Source organism: Aquarana catesbeiana, linkage group LG04 (genome assembly GCF_042186555.1).
Source record: "Aquarana catesbeiana isolate 2022-GZ linkage group LG04, ASM4218655v1, whole genome shotgun sequence".
In the NCBI taxonomy this organism is placed as follows: Eukaryota; Metazoa; Chordata; class Amphibia; order Anura; family Ranidae; genus Aquarana; species Aquarana catesbeiana.
The window spans coordinates 116,752,227-116,769,785 of record NC_133327.1 but is presented as its reverse complement, the minus strand read 5'-3'; the positions used below and the strand labels follow the sequence as shown (position 1 = coordinate 116,769,785).

Below are 17,559 nucleotides of genomic sequence, written 5' to 3'. Positions count from 1 at the left end.
TTTTAAAAATACAGTGCTCGTATTGCTTAACGCTCGTTAACTGCGTTACTCGCAATCCGAGGTTCCACTGTATGTGATTCTGCACAGGTGAGCTGCCCTGAAGCAGTAAATCTGTTATGGGGCAGTCTTGAAGCAGTTAATGCCAAATAAGTTGATTTTAAGTTACTTGCCCGGATTTATTGCACTTCACATTTTACTTTGTTTAGCACAGGCCTTTATGTACATTTTACACTACATATATAATCACATGTCTCCAACCCTTCGTTCACACCATACTGTAGGTGCATAAAAAACCAATGGGAAAAAAAAAAACACACAGATTTGACTTGCATGGAATATTTTTGGATGACGTGTGTTTTTTTCCATCAGTTTTTTTATACAAATACAGTATGGTGTGAACAAGGGTTGAAGAGATATGATTATAACACACAGATTATAAACACACAGATACGACTTGCATAGAATATTTTGGGATGACGTGTGTTTGTTTTTTTTTAACGTCGGTCTCTGCAAGGGCACAAAGAAAACAATTGTGTTCTACATGCCCTGTTCACACCACAACGTTGGTGTCATGTGCGTATGTTTTCTGTGCTAAAATCTGCTACATAAATGGCTCTGTAAAAGGCACAAAGAAAAAAAAAATATGCATAAATGTTGCATATTTCTTTACAGAAAAAAAATATGCATGCGACTCCAACACCGTGGCGACAGATGCAGAAAAACACATCTATGCACATGGCGTGAAAGAGGCCTTAACATGTATCAGGCAAAACAGACAATAAAGTTGGAACGCCCCCTAAGTTGCATTCAAGCATTTGTTATGTCCAGTGGAAAGTTCTCGAATGTTGCTGAGCGCCACCTGGAACTGTAGACGCATGGAACTCTGGATCTATATGAATATTTAATTGCCTACTAAACATAGTTTTAGGCTGCTGTAAATAAAGTTACAATGAACACATCCCCAGCCTGTAGAAAATAGATATATAGTTACATAGTAGGTGAGGTTGAAAAAAGACACAAGTTCATCAAGTCCAACCTATGTGTGTGATTATATGTCAGTATTACATTGTATATCCCTGTATGTTGCGGTCGTTCAGATGCTTATCTAATAGTTTCTTGAAACTATCAATGCCCCCCGCTGAGACCACCGCCTGTGGAAGGGAATTCCACATCCTTGCCGCTCTTACATTAAAGAACCCTCTACGTAGTTTAAGGTTAAACCTCTTTTCTTCTAATTTTAATGAGAAATATTAATATATTATAGGTACAAAGCCCGTTGTCCTGTCTTATGTTGTTACATTTGTCAAAAATATGGATTCTTCTTTACATGTTTAGCAATGGCAGACGTACATGCACTATTTACAAGCCAAGATCTTGTCTTACCGTGTTACTGCTCCAGAAAATATCCGCTCGATTATTCTGTTTGAAGAGGCTGGAAAGAAAACAGCACAGTTCGTAAAATCAAAATAAAATAAAGCAGGAGTGCCAACATTTACCGAACAATTCACCCAGAAAGAAATTGATGGGCGAAATGAGCATCAGACATATTCAGCCCATTTTACCAGTTAAACAACAACCCCTCTCCAAATGCAAATCTATTCTTCTTTAAGCTGGAGAGATCTCTTTACAATCATCAGTCTAAAGTCATTGTGGCCGATTTATAAAAGCTGGAGGGTCTCTAGCTCTATACTGTATGTTTCTAGTGCAGGTTAGAAAATAAAAGATTCTGATGATTACAGACATCCCATTGCTTATTTGGAGTGTTCCACACAGTAACACACATCAGCCAATACAGTTTAGTACCTCTCTTCTTGCACTGTGCTTCCATCTGTGTATGTGCATATATAGGTATCTTTTACTTTACACTTCAATTCATTTTTAATCCTCTCTCATTTAAAGGATAAGTTCACCTATGTATTAAAATGTATCATGCTGAAAAGGGCCCCAGTATTTTGTAAAACATTGTTCAGTAGAAACAAATATGTTTTATTGCCATACAGGGACAATTATTAGATGGGGAGGGGACTTAATTTAAAGCGATTGCAAACCCTTACATACACCCAGTGAAGCGACTGGCCTCAGGTGATACACAGAGATTAAACAAATCATCTAACATAAGTAATACCTGTTTACAGGTGGCCATATTTCTTGTACATCTATTTAAAGTGCAGAATTTTTACAGCTTGTCTGAGCGCTTAGAAAGCACAGGGCTGAGAGCTGAAGTTACACTCTGCAGAGCATTAGTGAGGGGAGCTCTAAGAGCTGATTGGAGGGAAGGGACACCCCCCTTCACACAGCATACAAGAACAAAGCTGAGGCTGTCAATCACAGGCTGTGTGTTGGAGATCCCTCTGCTGTCAGGAAAACTTGTCAGAAGTGATTCATGCTGATAGCAAAGGATCAAGGCAGCAGACAGAAATTACCCTTAGTGCCCTGGACCTAGACAAGTACACACTATAAAGGGATATGCTTTGTTCGTATTTCATGTCTGAGGTTTACAACTACTTTAAACTAGGTAGGGTGATGTTCCCCTTTAAAGAGGGTATGCGACTGTAGTGACTAGGTTAACATACTATGTGGAGGACTGTTTCTATCCTTGATATCCAGTGCCATTGATTTAGTTTGTCTTTAACTGTGAAATATGAAAGATACGTTTTTCCTGATATTTCTTGGGATTTTAGTCTTTTCGAAATTCATGGAAACAAGCTAAAGGAGGAATTGGCACAGAGTTTTATTTGTAAGGTATTTCTTTATTTACACATCCAAGTAACTTTATTGTGGGATTGAAGTGTGGTCTAATATGGAGAGTCTAAGGCAGGGGTCTCAAACTGGTGGCCCTCCAGCTGTTGCGGAACTACAAGTCCCATTATGCCTCTGCCTGTGTGTGTCATGCTTGTAACTGTCAGCCTTGCATTGCCTCATGGGACTTGTAGTTCTGCAACACCTGGTCTCTCCACTATGCATAGGTATGATCAGTGTTGTTTAAGTAGAAGATTTTACAAAAACATGTTTTAAAAACCGGGAAAAGGCATGGTTGATAATAAAAAGGGCAATTATTTATGATAGCCTGCTTTAGCAAACAAAATGTCATTTAAAAAGTTTATATCTACTTTAAAAAGACACACTTCCATAATTCAGAACAGTTTGGGACTATTATCCTTTGCAATTTAACCCTCAAACACTTTTACATTTTCCAGATCCAATGCGATTGAAGGGGCCATCATGAAAGTATGTGGATCCAGCTGCTGATATATTACGAACCCCCTTTTTCTGCCTTCGTTAAAATATTTTCATTATATTGAATGATGATCATCTTATAACCGTTTACATTTTTTTATTTGTACATGTTTTTAGTTCTACTATGTTGCTTTTTTCCCTTTTTTTTCGGCATCAGTTGCAAGCAGATCATACAATGTAAGGTTTGCGATTATACTGCCTTAATTCAGTTTACAATTATTTTCTAGTTTTAAACAATTAGTAATGAGAGCTCCTAACTCCCACATGTGTTCCCTCCGAAGGAAACACAAAAACTGATAAGTGGAAAGGAGCCTCCTTTTAAAGATTGGTGGAGGTGTGGTTCCTGACAAGTGGGTGGAGCCATGCTCTCAAGGTGCTGTCTTGAAAGACGTTAAGGGAAAAATCAACTATAAAAAAAGTTTAAAAAGAGGTTAAATCCCCACCATTTAAAGGGAGAGCTAGTAACTGATTTATTTGAGCCTCTGTCTTCATGTGTGCAATAAACCTATAGAATTAAGATACAGCTCTGAAGGCTTTCTAAAAGATCCACATAGTGATTAGAAGACAATGAGGTCACTTCTCTGCTTCCAAAGAGGTGAACCTTACCCCCCACCTCCAGAAGCTGCCCCATCCCACCCTGTAGACTGTGAATGGCTTGCTTTATATAGACAGCAGAAGACGAGACCCAGAGGCTTCTCCTGGTGCCAGGACTCTCAGCATGATCTTGGAAGTACCCAGTACAGCAGCAGGAGATCAGTAAACAGGCATTCTCCTAGTTTCTTCTCTGCCTCTAGAACTGACCTTTCTACTTCTGAGCACAGCTGTGGCTCCAACAAGCACCCTTTCACAGCCTTGGTGTATCAAACACATTCATGGCTTTACAGGAGAGCGACAGCTAAGATGTATCTATCATCCCTGGTGCAGTAAATAATCCTATTTCTAAGACAGAATATAAATATCTTCCTAAACCTTCTTTGTAATCTCTTTAATCCTGATGACATCACTGCAGAGTCAGATAGTATCCTCTTCTTGCACTTTAGGTGCAGTTATAAGGTAAAGCAGCCCATAGATGACTCCATTTTCTTTCCTTCCACCACGGGTTGCAGGAAAGAAAATTGCTCAAATGCCTCCGTGCAGCACTACTCTGTTCTGCCAGGAGGGGGCGCAGGGAGCCTTCCCAGCCAACAAAACACAATGATTACTGCTAGTGCCTATAGCCGTCATCAGCAAATATATTTTAAAATGCCAACAGGCTGGATGAATTAGCTTGGATACAATCAGCCTGCCCATACATGGATTGAATCTTGGCTGGTCCCTGCTGAGCTGGACGAGCTTCGATCCATGTATGGCCAGCTTAACTCTTATCCATGCTCACCGTGGTCGTTGTATCGTGCCAAGTCTTTCTGGTCGATGTACAGGTCATGGTCAGTATCCAGTTCCCAGAACTTGCAGTAGATGACATAGAAGTGTTCATAGGAAAAGTAATCTGTCACTTGGTTAATGTCATCTTCTTCCTCCAGCAGAGCCAATGTCTACATAATAAGAAAGAAACAAAGGAATGCAAAATCAAATATATTTGTACTATAATGCACTGATTTGTAGAACTCATACAGAGCATTAAAAAAAAAAAACGAAAAAAACAAAAACTATGCATTCATAACATTTATTAAAACTAAAAATTAATTTATATATATTGACTATAGTATTTGTACATTTGTTTGAAGGTTCTCACTGCTACTACTGATTTGCAATTTAAGATCAATTTACTTAAAGTGGTTGGAAACCCTTACCTATACTCAGTGAAGTGACTTGCCTCAGGTCATACACGGAGATAAAACAAATCTTCCTCCTAAACTTGTACCTGTTTATCTGCAGCCATATGTCCTGTACATATAAGCACCTCCCTGCTGACCCCGTACCCGGAAGTGACGACACCTTGCCATGGTTCCCGTGCAACGCTGATCCCTGTCCCAGCTTTCCGGGAGCGCTGGGCTCCACCAGTGTAACCAGACACAAGACAGCCATAGGGATGTTCCAGCTAGTGACAAAAGGCAGTCCCCGGGATGGCGCGGATGATATTGATACCCATGCTGTTTGTTATCACTTGTTTGTGTTTCTATTGTGGTTTTTACTATTAAATGTTCTAGCTGCTACACTTAGAAGGCGCTGCTTTGTCCCTGTGTTTATATGTCCTGTACAGCCTAGTAAAACTCAGAGATAAAAAAAAAAGGTTTTTCACAGACAAAGCAGGTAACAGAGAGCTACAGTTACACACTGTACAAGAGCTATGAGAGCTGACTGGAGGAAAGGGACACCTCCCTTCCTTCATACAGGACACAGTAACAGAGATGAGGCTGTCAACCACAGGATGTGCGCTGGAAGTCCCTCCCCTTTCACCTTTTATCTCCTGGTGTCAGGAAAAATTGTCATGCAGATAGCAGAGGAAAGAGACTACAGAGAGAAATGACACTTACTGCTTTGGGGAGAGGTACGTAAACCCTATAGAAATATGTGATTTGTTGATTTTTCATGTCCGAGGTTTACAACCACTTTAGGCTAGGAGGGTGTCTGCCCAAGAAAGACATGCAACGAGACACCTACCTAATCATAAATGTTCTGGACTAATCTGGAACCCACACACTGCACCATTTTTTTTAGAGAGACAGCTTCATGCTATAACAAATGCTCAGATCAGACGTAGTCAACTCCCCAGGGAAGCTATAAGTGACCTGATCATTGTCCAAGCACTATACTACAATAGCAATTACACTTCAAGTGCAGTCTTCCAGGACATTTATATAATGTAATAGGAATTCTTACCTGTAGGAAATTACTTCTGCGAAGCTCAGTAGGTGTGATTCTTCCCGACCATGACCTGTTCACTGTGTAGAATATTCTCTGAATGACCTGCAGGATTCAAAAACGAAATGTATACAGATTAGCAAAAGGACCTGATCAGTGTGTTAGAAATGACACTAACTGCACAGAATACGCATACTAATCATTCTGAGATCTGTGTGAGCTGCCACAGAATTTCCAATTGCAATTAAAATACAGTTGATTGTAGCACAGTGGTGTAGTGGGTAGCACTTCTGCCTAGCAGTAAGAAGGGTCGCGGGTTTGAACCCCAACCATGGCACTACCAACATAGAGTTTGCATGTTCTCCCTGTTAATGTGTGGGTTTCCTCCAGGTACTCCGGTTTCCTCCCACATCCCAAAGACATGCTGGTAGGTTAACAGGATGGATCCTGCCTAAATTGGCCCTAGTATGTATCAGTGGCGTAACTAGAACCTTCAGGGCCCTGGTGCAAGAAACCATGATGGGCCCCCAAGCCCCGGGCTTCCAATTTTGGGAGGGTGTCCATGTACATTGTCCCAAAACCGTGCTTCCTGCATGCCCCCTGGGACGTGCATCCAGCGCAATCACAGTGGCCCTTTACCATGTGATGTCAGCTGATCACATGTAAACAGACTTGCCGGTTATCCGCAACCCTTTCCTCCCACGCTGTGTCTGTGTTGGGAAAGGACTACCATTAACTGCCAAGAATGTCAGAAAATTGTTTACACTGATAATCAGTGCCCCAATCATCAGTGCCCATCAATGCCACCTACAAGTGTTACCTATCAGTGCTCATTAATGCTGCCTAACAGCGTCCATCCGTGCTACCTATCGGTACTCTTCAATGCTGCCCATCAATACTGCCTGAGTTCTGCCTATCACTGTTCTTCAGTGCCCATCAGTGCATTCCTCCCATCGGTGCCCATCTCAGTGCCCCCTAGTGCCTTCTCAGTGCCCCCTATCAGTGCCCCCTAGTGCCTTCTCAGTGCCCCCTAGTGCCTTCTCAGTGCCCCGTATCAGCGCCTCCCATCGGTGCCCCCTATCAGCACCTTCTATCAGTGCCCCCTATCAGCGCCCCCCATCAGTGCCCCCTATCAGCGCCCCCCATCAGTGCCTCCTATCAGCGCCCCCCATCAGTGCCTCCTATCAGCGCCCCCCATCAGTGCCTCCTATCAGCGCCCCCCATCAGTGTCCCCTATCAGCGCCCCCCATCAGTGTCCCCTATCAGCGCCCCCCATCAGTGTCCCCTATCAGCGCCCCCCATCAGTGTCCCCTATCAGCGCCCCCCATCAGTGTCCCCTATCAGCGCCCCCCATCAGTGTCCCCTATCAGCGCCCCCCATCAGCGCCCCCCATCAGCGTCCCCCATCAGCGCCCCCCATCAGCGTCCCCCATCAGCGTCCCCCATCAGCGTCCCCCATCAGCGTCCTCTATCAGTGCCCATCAGCGTCCTCTATCAGTGCCCATCAGCGTCCTCTATCAGTGCCCATCAGCGTCCTCTATCATTGCCCATCAGCGTCCTCTATCAGTGCCCATCAGCGTCCTCTATCAGTGCCCATCAGCGTCCTCTATCAGTGCCCATCAGCGTCCTCTATCAGTGCCCATCAGCGTCCTCTATCAGTGCCCATCAGCGTCCTCTATCAGTGCCCATCAGCGTCCTCTATCAGTGCCCATCAGCGTCCTCTATCAGTGCCCATCAGCGTCCTCTATCAGTGCCCATCAGCGTCCTCTATCAGTGCCCATCAGCGTCCTCTATCAGTGCCCATCAGCGTCCTCTATCAGTGCCCATCAGCGTCCTCTATCAGTGCCCATCAGCGTCCTCTATCAGTGCCCATCAGCGTCCTCTATCAGTGCCCATCAGCGTCCTCTATCAGTGCCCATCAGCGTCCTCTATCAGTGCCCATCAGCGTCCTCTATCAGTGCCCATCAGAGTCCTCCATCAGTGCCCATCAGAGTCCTCCATCAGTGCCCATCAGAGTCCTCCATCAGTGCCCATCAGAGTCCTCCATCAGTGCCCATCAGAGTCCTCCATCAGTGCCCATCAGAGTCCTCCATCAGTGCCCATCAGAGTCCTCCATCAGTGCCCATCAGAGTCCTCCATCAGTGCCCATCAGAGTCCTCCATCAGTGCCCATCAGAGTCCTCCATCAGTGCCCATCAGAGTCCTCCATCAGTGCCCATCAGAGTCCTCCATCAGTGCCCATCAGAGTCCTCCATCAGTGCCCATCAGAGTCCTCCATCAGTGCCCATCAGAGTCCTCCATCAGTGCCCATCAGAGTCCTCTATCAGTGCCCATCAGAGTCCTCTATCAGTGCCCATCAGAGTCCTCTATCAGTGCCCATCAGAGTCCTCTGTCTTCTCAGGACAGCACGGCTCTGAGTGGAGAGCGTGTCTCTTAGGTAACAGCAGCACAGAGACACCGGCATTGACAGTTTTATATCCCTCTCCGATGGAGACCGTCCGGTCTGTCCTCTCTCACACGGGATGACAGAGGACACACAGCTGATCTCTCCCTTCTGCCCCCTCCCCTCTCCTGTGTGCTCTGCGGGCAGTCAAGTGTGAAGCTAACAAGCTCACATTTCCCGCGGAGCACACAGGAGAGGGGAGGGGGCAGAAGGGAGAGATCAGCTGTGTGTCCTCTGTCATCCCGTGTGAGAGAGGACAGACCGGACGGTCTCCGTCGGAGAGGGATATAAAACTGCCAATGCCGGTGTCTCTGTGCTGCTGTTACCTGAGAGACACGCTCTCCGCTCAGAGCCCTGTGAATAGCAACCCCGCTGGGCCCCCCCACAGTGACAGAATGCCAGGGCCCCGTCGCAAGTGTGACTGTGGCGACCCTGGTAATTCCACCACTGGTATGTATGAAGGCGAGTTAGGGACCTTAGATGGTAGGCTCCTTGAGGGCAGGGACTGATGTGAATGTACAATATATGTGTAAAGCACTGTGTAAATTGACGGCACTATACAAGTACCTGAAATAAATAATTTCAGTAGGTTGACTGACTTCTCACTTGGCTAGACCTACAGCATGTAGTATGTGACTGTACCAACCACCACAATAGAGGCATTAGATTGTAGACTCCTAAACGTCAGGGACTAAAATAAATGATTCTACAGTGCATAATAGATTAGTGTTATATAAATATAGGAAACAAAAAATACCCCCTGAAACGTGCACTTTCATTGATAAAACCCTAAATATGTATATAACTGTTTTTGAAGAAAAGATTCTTGAAATGGGCTGGGAAGGATTGGAACCTCTGTTATGTCCACATTGGGGAATATTTACCTTAATTTATATTCTTAACCCCTTCACGCCTAAGCCTTTTTCTGACACTTGTTGCTTACAAGTTATAATCAGCATTTTTTGCTAGAAAATTACTTAGAACCCCTAAACATTATAAATTGAGATAGATAGATAGATAGATAGATAGATAGATAGATAGATAGATAGATAGATAGATAGATAGATAGATAGATAGATAGATAGATAGATAGATAGAGATAGATAGATAGATAGATAGATCTCTATATCTATATACCAGTCCCAGGCCCTAAAGTGTAACTTAAGCCAAAACTTTTATTTTTCTAATTTTGGAAAGCATAATTGAGGGTTATAATCCCATTGGGGAGATTACCCTTCACTTCCTGTCCAATAGCCAAATGAGGAAGTGAGATAAAATCCCTCCAAAGTGAGAGAATCCCTGGGTGTCACCAAAGTTAGTGCCCCCATTTGAAGATTTCCCCTCTATTAGTGTTCTGGTGTCAACACAAAATTGTTTTTTTTTTTACTTTCACTTTGATGATAATGGTAAAACAGGACAAATAGACATGGTGTCTCCCCACAGACAGCAATAAAAACTGACAGTTGTTCTAATCCCTCTCCACTCCACTTTAAAAAAAAAAGTTTTGCCTTTAGTTACATTTGAAAGTGATTGTAAAGTATTTTTTAAAATGTCAAACATGATATACTTACCTGTTCTGTGCAATGGAATTGCAAAGAGTAGTGCCGTTCTTCTCGGGTCCCCCGCTGGCACTTCCGGCTCCTCCATTTCTCAGTGTGCAACCAGAGGAAGCAGCTTCCTATTGTTGCACACCTGCAGGCTCGATCCTAAGCCACGCTACCTGCATCCATAGACACACAGAGTGCGGCTCAGGATTTGACTGAGGAGAGAACTGCTACAGTCAGGTGCACTGTACCAAGCGAGAACTCAAGTATGTATAAGGAGGGGATGGGGTGACCCTGTTACCTAAACATTTTTTCACCTGATTGCAGGGAATGTCCATATCCTAAATGCATCATATGAGAAATAATCATGCATATACTATGTCTGGGCACTCACCGTTGTTATGTATCGGGAGTGAAATTCAGGAGCTTCCTTAAGAAACGTTAATCCAGGATGTGTGTCCACAATGTCCTGAAACAGAGAGAGAAATGTATAAATCATGTAAATAGTGGTTGAAGATACAAGCTTGGACGTGTACTCCGCGGAAGACACAAATATGTAGCAAAGAATAAACCACAGCATCTTAAAGGGGTTGTAAAGTCAGAAGGTTTTTTATCTAAATGCATTCTATGCATTTAGATAAAGTCTTCTGTGTGCAGCAGCCCCCCTAATACTTACCTGAGCCCCATCCAGCGATGTCCATGAGTGTCTCAGCCGTCCAAGATTGGCTGAGACACAGTAGCGCCATTGGCTCCCACTGCTGTCAAAGTCAATCAATCAGCCAATCAGGAGAAAGAGGGGACGGGCCAGGCCGCAGCTCTGTGTCTGAATGGCCACAGGGAGCTGTGGCTTGGCTAGGGTGTCCCCATTGCAAGCTGCTTGCTGTGGGGGCACTCAACAGGAGCAAGGGGCCAGGAGCACCGATGTGGGATCTGAGAAGAGGAGGATCCAGTCTTCTCTGTGCAAATCTACTGCACAAGGCAGGCAAGTATAACACGTTTATTTTTATTGGAAAAAAAAAAAAAAAAAACAAAAACAAGAATTTACAATCACCTTAAAGTACATATTCTTTGGAGTTTAAAGCTGAACTACAGGAATTCAGCTTGCCCCCTCCTTTCCTCCTGCCCAATCACAGAGCTCTTTGTAATATGTGAAACATTCACAAAATACAAAGCCTTCTGTGAATGGGCAGCAAAGCTGAAGGATGGACAGAATTGCTGCTGTATGAAAGAGCAACATTTCTCCTGTCAGAGCGAAAGAGGTATAGTAATTGCTGATAGAAGTAAAACATTCAGTTTTATATAAAAGAGGCAAGTCCATGAGGTGGCATGCACCTCGTTGGACTTAACCCATAGTAAGCCAGCAGATTTTAAACAGTGGTTGAATTCTTGGAATTCAGATTTAAAGTGTAAAAAGACCAGATATAACTCATCTATATTAAAAGGGTTCACAATATACATTTCCTACAAATGACAGATCAGAGTATTGGGAAGGAGGGCAATGTATTTTCCTTTATTTTCTATGTTTGGCTGTTACCTGTGGGTTATCATACCAATGCATTAAGAACCAAACTAGGCACAGCTACATTTGTGCTTGCCAGTTTTTAAACAAGGGAGACTCACCACAGCTCTTTGATACGTTTACTTTTTTGTGTACTAGTCTCTTGGTGAGCAAGGATGAGCTCCGGCGTGTTCGCACACTCCGCGTGCTGAGCCCGCCAGGAAGTCGGCACGGCGCCGCGCTAATCACAGGCAGTGAGACATGGCAGTTTTAGCACACTTAAATATATAGTACACTAAAATATATACACCAAGGGTGCAATATAACTGAAATTTTGAATTTTTTTTTTTTAAGTCCGCTCCAACAAAAGCTTTTCGCCCAGGCAGCAATCTGAAGCAAAGACTGCAGAGAGATATCACAAATAGAGCACCAGTGATCTAGTTCACCACCTGCTAAAGCACAGCTAAAGCACAGCCAGAGTTCCTGCAATCAGCAGTGTGCATGAGCTTTTCTGATAGCAGAGCTCTGGATGTGACCCAGCATGGCAGAACATTTTAGACTGCTGCACTCTCAAAGTGAGCAGTAGTCCTATATACACTATATTGTCAAAAATATTGGGACACCAATACACGAACATGAACTTTAATAGCATCCCAGTCTTAGTCCGTAGGGTTCAATATTGAGTTTGGCCCACCCTTTGCAGCTATAACAGATTCAACTCTTCTGGGAAGACTGTCCACAAGGTTTAGTCTCCGCTCTAATTCATCCCAAAGGTGTTCATTCAGGTTGAGGTCAGGACTCTGTGCAGACCAGTCAAGTTCCCCCACCCCAAACTCACTCATCCATGTCTTTATGGACCATGCTTTGTGCACTGGTACGCAGACATGTTGGAACAGGAAGGGGCCATCCCCAAACTGTTCCCACAAAGTTGGGAGCATAAAATTGTCCAAAATGTCTTGGTATGCTGACACCTTACAAGTTCCCTTCACTGGAGCTAAGGGGCAAAGCCCAACCCCTGAAAAACAACCCCACACCATAATCCCCCCCTTCACCAAATGATTAGGACCAGTGCACAAAGCAAGGTCCATAAAGACATGGATGAACGAGTTTGAGGTGGAGAAACTTGACCAGCTTGTACAAAGTCTTGAAGCCAATCCGATAGAACAGTTTTTGGGATGAATTTGAGCAGAGACTTCGAGCCAGGCCTTCTCATCCACATCAATACCTGACCTCATAAATGCACTTCTGGAAGAATGGTCAAACATTCCTATAGACACACTCCTAAGTCTTGTGGACAGCCTTACCGGAAGAGTTTAAGCTAATATAGCTGCAAAGGGTGGGCCAACTCATTATTGAACCCTACGGACCAAGACTGGGATGCCATTAGTTATATGCGTGTAAAGGCAGGAGTCCCAATACTTTTGGTAATATAAAGTATCTGTAGGCTGCTGCTGCTGCATGGGGAAGAGGACTTTGTGCTTTTATGGGGATTTCAAACAAAGACAAATTTCTTTTTTATTTAAACTTTACAGTATCAAGTATTGAGCAAAACTATAATAGTAATCAATTAATCAAAATCAACACAAAATCACCTCACGTATTGGCATTGTTTGCACAATCAGGCTGCTGAATGATTTTTTTTTTCTTCTTGGCTATTAGCACAATGCTTCCCTATCCTCGAGCATCAATTACATTCAGTTCTGATTCCCTCTCCAACTTCACTGTGGAGAGCCCATGCATCTGAAAACAGAGAAGCTAAGGTTCTGCTAAAGCAATGCTCTGCATGCTCGAGCAAGCTGTTAATTAGTAAAGCAAAAAAAAATTCTACGAAGCAAAGGCCACTTCTAGGGAAAGAAACAGCTACCCACTATACTTCCATGAATCTGCCAAATGAAACAATGCCATCACCCTGAAGGATAACTAAAAGGCACAGAATACAAAAATTTTCATTAAAGCATATTTAACCCCCCCCCCCCCAAAAAAAATAAAAAAAATTGCAGCCTACCAGTCCTTAGATGTGGTGGCTGCGTTATTTTTTTTTCCACCTTAACCCACTATCTGCTAGAATGGAAATCACTCACCACACTATGGAAGAGCAGCATTGTCACCCTTGGATCTAAGTGTATTGGAGCTAATATATTTTGTAGAGCAAGGGAAGCAAATACTGTAAGTTAAAGTGATACTAAAGTCTCGTTTTTTTCATTTAAAAATAACAAAAAGTTATACTTACCTGCTCTGTGTAATGCTTTGCACAGAGCAGCCCAGATCCTCCTCTTCTGGGGGCCCATGCCGGCGCTTCTGGCCCCTCCCGCCGAGTGCCCCCACAGCAAGCAGCTTGCTATGGGCGCACCCGAGCCGAGGCTGTGTGTGTCCATTCAGACATGGAACTGTGGCTCGGCCCCGCCCCCTCTCTTCTCATTGGCTCACTAACTTTAAATCGACAAAGGCAAATGGCGCCCCGCTGCTGTCTCAGCCAATGAGGGAGAACAACATTGTGCAACATCGCTGGATCAAGATTGGCTCAGGTAAGTATTAGGGGGGCTGAGGGGGGGCTGCTGCACACAGAAGGTTTTTTATCTTAATGCATAGACTGCATTAAGATAAAAAAAAAACCTTCTGACTTTAGAACCACTTTAAAAGTTGGGGTTTACATTGTTTAATGCAGCATGAAAACAATTCTGCATTCAAGTAGCATAGTGCTTCCCAAACCGGTCATTAGATTGAACTCAGGACACTTGTCCTTCCAGCCTCACCTGCAGGAGGGGGATGAAGTCTTCTTGCTCTAAATAGCTGCAGCCAGGTTTTGCTAAAAGGTACATGAATTTGGAAGTGTCATCATGACAGTTCTGTAGCAACCTGCAAGTAAATAAAATGTATCTTTCAGAATAACGTGCATGCATAAAGGGTATAATACTTGTAACTCACCCAACGTTGGCATTAACTGTATAGATTATTGCATTATACAACTTCATAGAGCTAATTATTACACTGTGGTAACTGGCAGTAACCGATAATACTTTTGTTATGTAAAAACCTAAGGGCACAAAGTAGAACTGCTAGAAGACTGAAGTGACCAGACAGGATGCTATGGGAATTTTTTTTTACTTCATGTCCTTTTACATAAGGCTGTGCAAAGAGCAAAGGTGAGGTGCAAAATCTATTCATTTGGTAACAGATTTTCATACCTTGCACGAATTTTCTGTTCTTTACTGCCTTATGGAATCAGCCCCATTGATAACAGTGTCTAGGCCTTGTGAAAGGAAGTAAAGATGTAATTCCTTGATACTTACTTTCTCCACGTTGCAATAAATGAATGCACAGACACAAATCCCGTCCTCTCTCCTCCGGCCGCATTAAACAGTGCTGCTTTCCAGTAGAGCGGACAACCACAAATCTACAGAGAGAAGACAGGGTGAGGAGGATTTAGGTCCAACGGGAGCAAAATAAAACAAAGGCAAGCTGGTCTGCTAATATGTTACAGAAGCAATATACAGTACATGTACTAATAAAATGAACTTTTAATACCTCAACTACGGCATTCTTGCTTATTGTGTCTGATGAACACTCTGGGCTGGTCACAAAATAGGGTGCCAGTCATTCTACGCTTCAGCAGGATTTATCACCTAATTCATGTGAAAGCTCCTTCCATGGACTTTATTAGATAACAGAAATGGTGTGCAGTCAGGTTCAGTATAGAAGCAAAAGTCTTTAAGAGAAGACTAAACATCCTCCCTGTTATTGATAACTACAGGTGTTAGCATTTTTTTAAAAGTGAGACTGCGTGTAGACCTAAAATACAATTGATGTATTTATTTAAACGACCATTGCATCCATTTTTAAATACAGATAGCATAGGTATCTGAATCTATCAGAATATTGGCCCCCACTAATACTCCTGTTGGTTTGCACAGCAATGTCAGTCTAACATGCTTATGGGAGAAGAGAGAATAATGATGAACTCATCCATGAACCAGGTTGCATTGCTTAAAAGAACAGGTCAACATTTTTGTTGGCCATACTTCTCTCGTAGGTCACAGGAGTACAATTACATTTGTCCCCTTGTGACCCAGAGTCAGCTTATAGTGGGCTATTGTCTGCTATCAGCTGATGGGACAGACCTGCTCCAGGCTTGGACAATATTGTCCCCCTACACCTTTTCCTTTTCCTTCAAGGCTAGCAGACTGTCAAACTGTATAAAGTAATGATTTGTTTTACCTTGGCAATCTTCCCCATTTCATAAATATCTGCCTTTTCATCGTCCATACTGGCAAAAATTGCTTCAGTCTTGGTGATGATGTCATCATGGTTGTTGCTGGGGTTGGGCAGTCCTCTGGGGAAGTAGAATCGTGGAATGTTTACAGACAGGGAAGGGATGACTGTTACTTTGACAGGTGGAGGGGAGGCAGGTCGTGTAATTACTGGAGTGACAGGGGCAGGAGGAGGGGTCCCTGGCTTCTTCTCCTGCTTGTTCTGAACCTGCAAGATTATAAAAAATGGAAATACGCCATTAGATGAACTAGCACCATTCATATAAATGGAAGTCAAAGAAATCTATTAAGCAGAAAGTGCAACCTCTTCTCTCCTGCACAGCAAGAGAACAGTTTATTGTTCAAATAACATACAACTAGAATGAATCTGTAACAGAAAATCTCAAACTGCCGCTATTTACCTAACCTCTGGCCAGATGGTGGAACCTGTAGTCTTGTAAATCCCAGGATATATAGGATGCTTGCTACATATAACTAAGCTAGGTTTTTACACCGAAACATGAATATTTGTACCAACAGGATGGTCAATGTTGCAGCCACAGGACAAGGTTGGTGGGTGTATTTAGGATCAATGTCCTGTACACACGATAGGATTTTCCGACGGAAAATGTGTGATCGGACCTTGTTTTCGGAAATTCCGACCGTGTGTAAGCTCCATCACACATTTTCCATAGGAATTTCCGACACACAAAGTTTGAGAGCTTGCTATAAAATTTTCCAACAACAAAATCCGTTGTCGGAAATTCCAATTGTGTGTACACAAATCCGATGCACAAAGTGCCACGCATGCTCAGAATAAATTAAGAGACGAAAGCTATTGGCTACTGCCCCGTTTATAGTCCCGACGTACGTGTTTTACGTCACCACATTCAGAACAATCGGATTTTCCGACAACTTTATGTGACTGTGTGTATGCAAGACAAGTTTGAGCCAACATCCGTCGGTAAAAATCCATGGATTTTGTTGTCGGAATGTCTGATCAATGTCCGACCGTGTCTACAGGGCATTAGAGTTCCAAGCACATCTGGTGCAGGGTTTAAAATGTGCACCCGCCCAAACCATGGATGGCCCACAAACCTACAGATAAGCATTAAAGTAGAGGTATAGGCAAAACATTTTTTTACATTTTGTAGAGGGAGGGATATAACCTCTGTCAGATTTTTTTTCCCGCCATCTGTGCCTCATTGCAGAGATTTCCCTTCACTTGATGTCCCATAGCCAAACAAGAAGTAAAAGGAAATCCCTGCAAATAGAGTTCCTTAGGGAACCCCAGGTCACTGGAACTAGTGTCCCCGTTGGAAGATTTCTCCTTTATTACTTTTCCAGGGACAACCCAAAATGTGGGATTTTCTTTTTACTTTCAATGATAATGGTAGACAGGACAAATACAGAGGGGGACTCTGCTTAATGGAGGCACAGACAGCAATAAGAACCTGACAGGTGTTCTAATCCCTCTGCACTCTATCCAAAACTACAAAAAAAAGTTTTGCCTTTAGTTATACTTTAAAAAGGGATACCTCACAGATAAACATCCATATTATAAGAGTTAGGTTGAAGAGAAAGGCTTTCAAGAGGTTCACAGGAACTGACAACAGGTTTATTTGACCCTGTTAACATACTGTATATCTAGACTTATTGGTCTTTGGATAGAGTAGAAAAGAGACCATCTGTGTCACACTGGGGAGAACTCCCTTAATTTCCTGTTCCGTAGACACAACCAGTAGCTACAGGATTTCTTTTCCAACATGAAGGAAAACTACTCTTAGACC

At 43.3% G+C, this 17,559-nt stretch overlaps 1 protein-coding gene across 1 annotated transcript in view; it reads right to left on the bottom strand.

Annotated features, from left to right (window-relative positions):
• PPP2R3A (protein phosphatase 2 regulatory subunit B''alpha) overlaps positions 1-17,559 on the bottom strand; it is a 292,871-nt gene that overhangs the window by 12,524 nt on the left and 262,788 nt on the right. Inside the window, 7 exon segments of the mRNA XM_073625480.1 lie at positions 1,384-1,432; positions 4,613-4,769; positions 6,058-6,144; positions 10,419-10,493; positions 14,276-14,378; positions 14,813-14,916; positions 15,738-15,998. Of these exon segments, the coding sequence (XP_073481581.1) occupies positions 1,384-1,432; positions 4,613-4,769; positions 6,058-6,144; positions 10,419-10,493; positions 14,276-14,378; positions 14,813-14,916; positions 15,738-15,998 (836 nt within the window).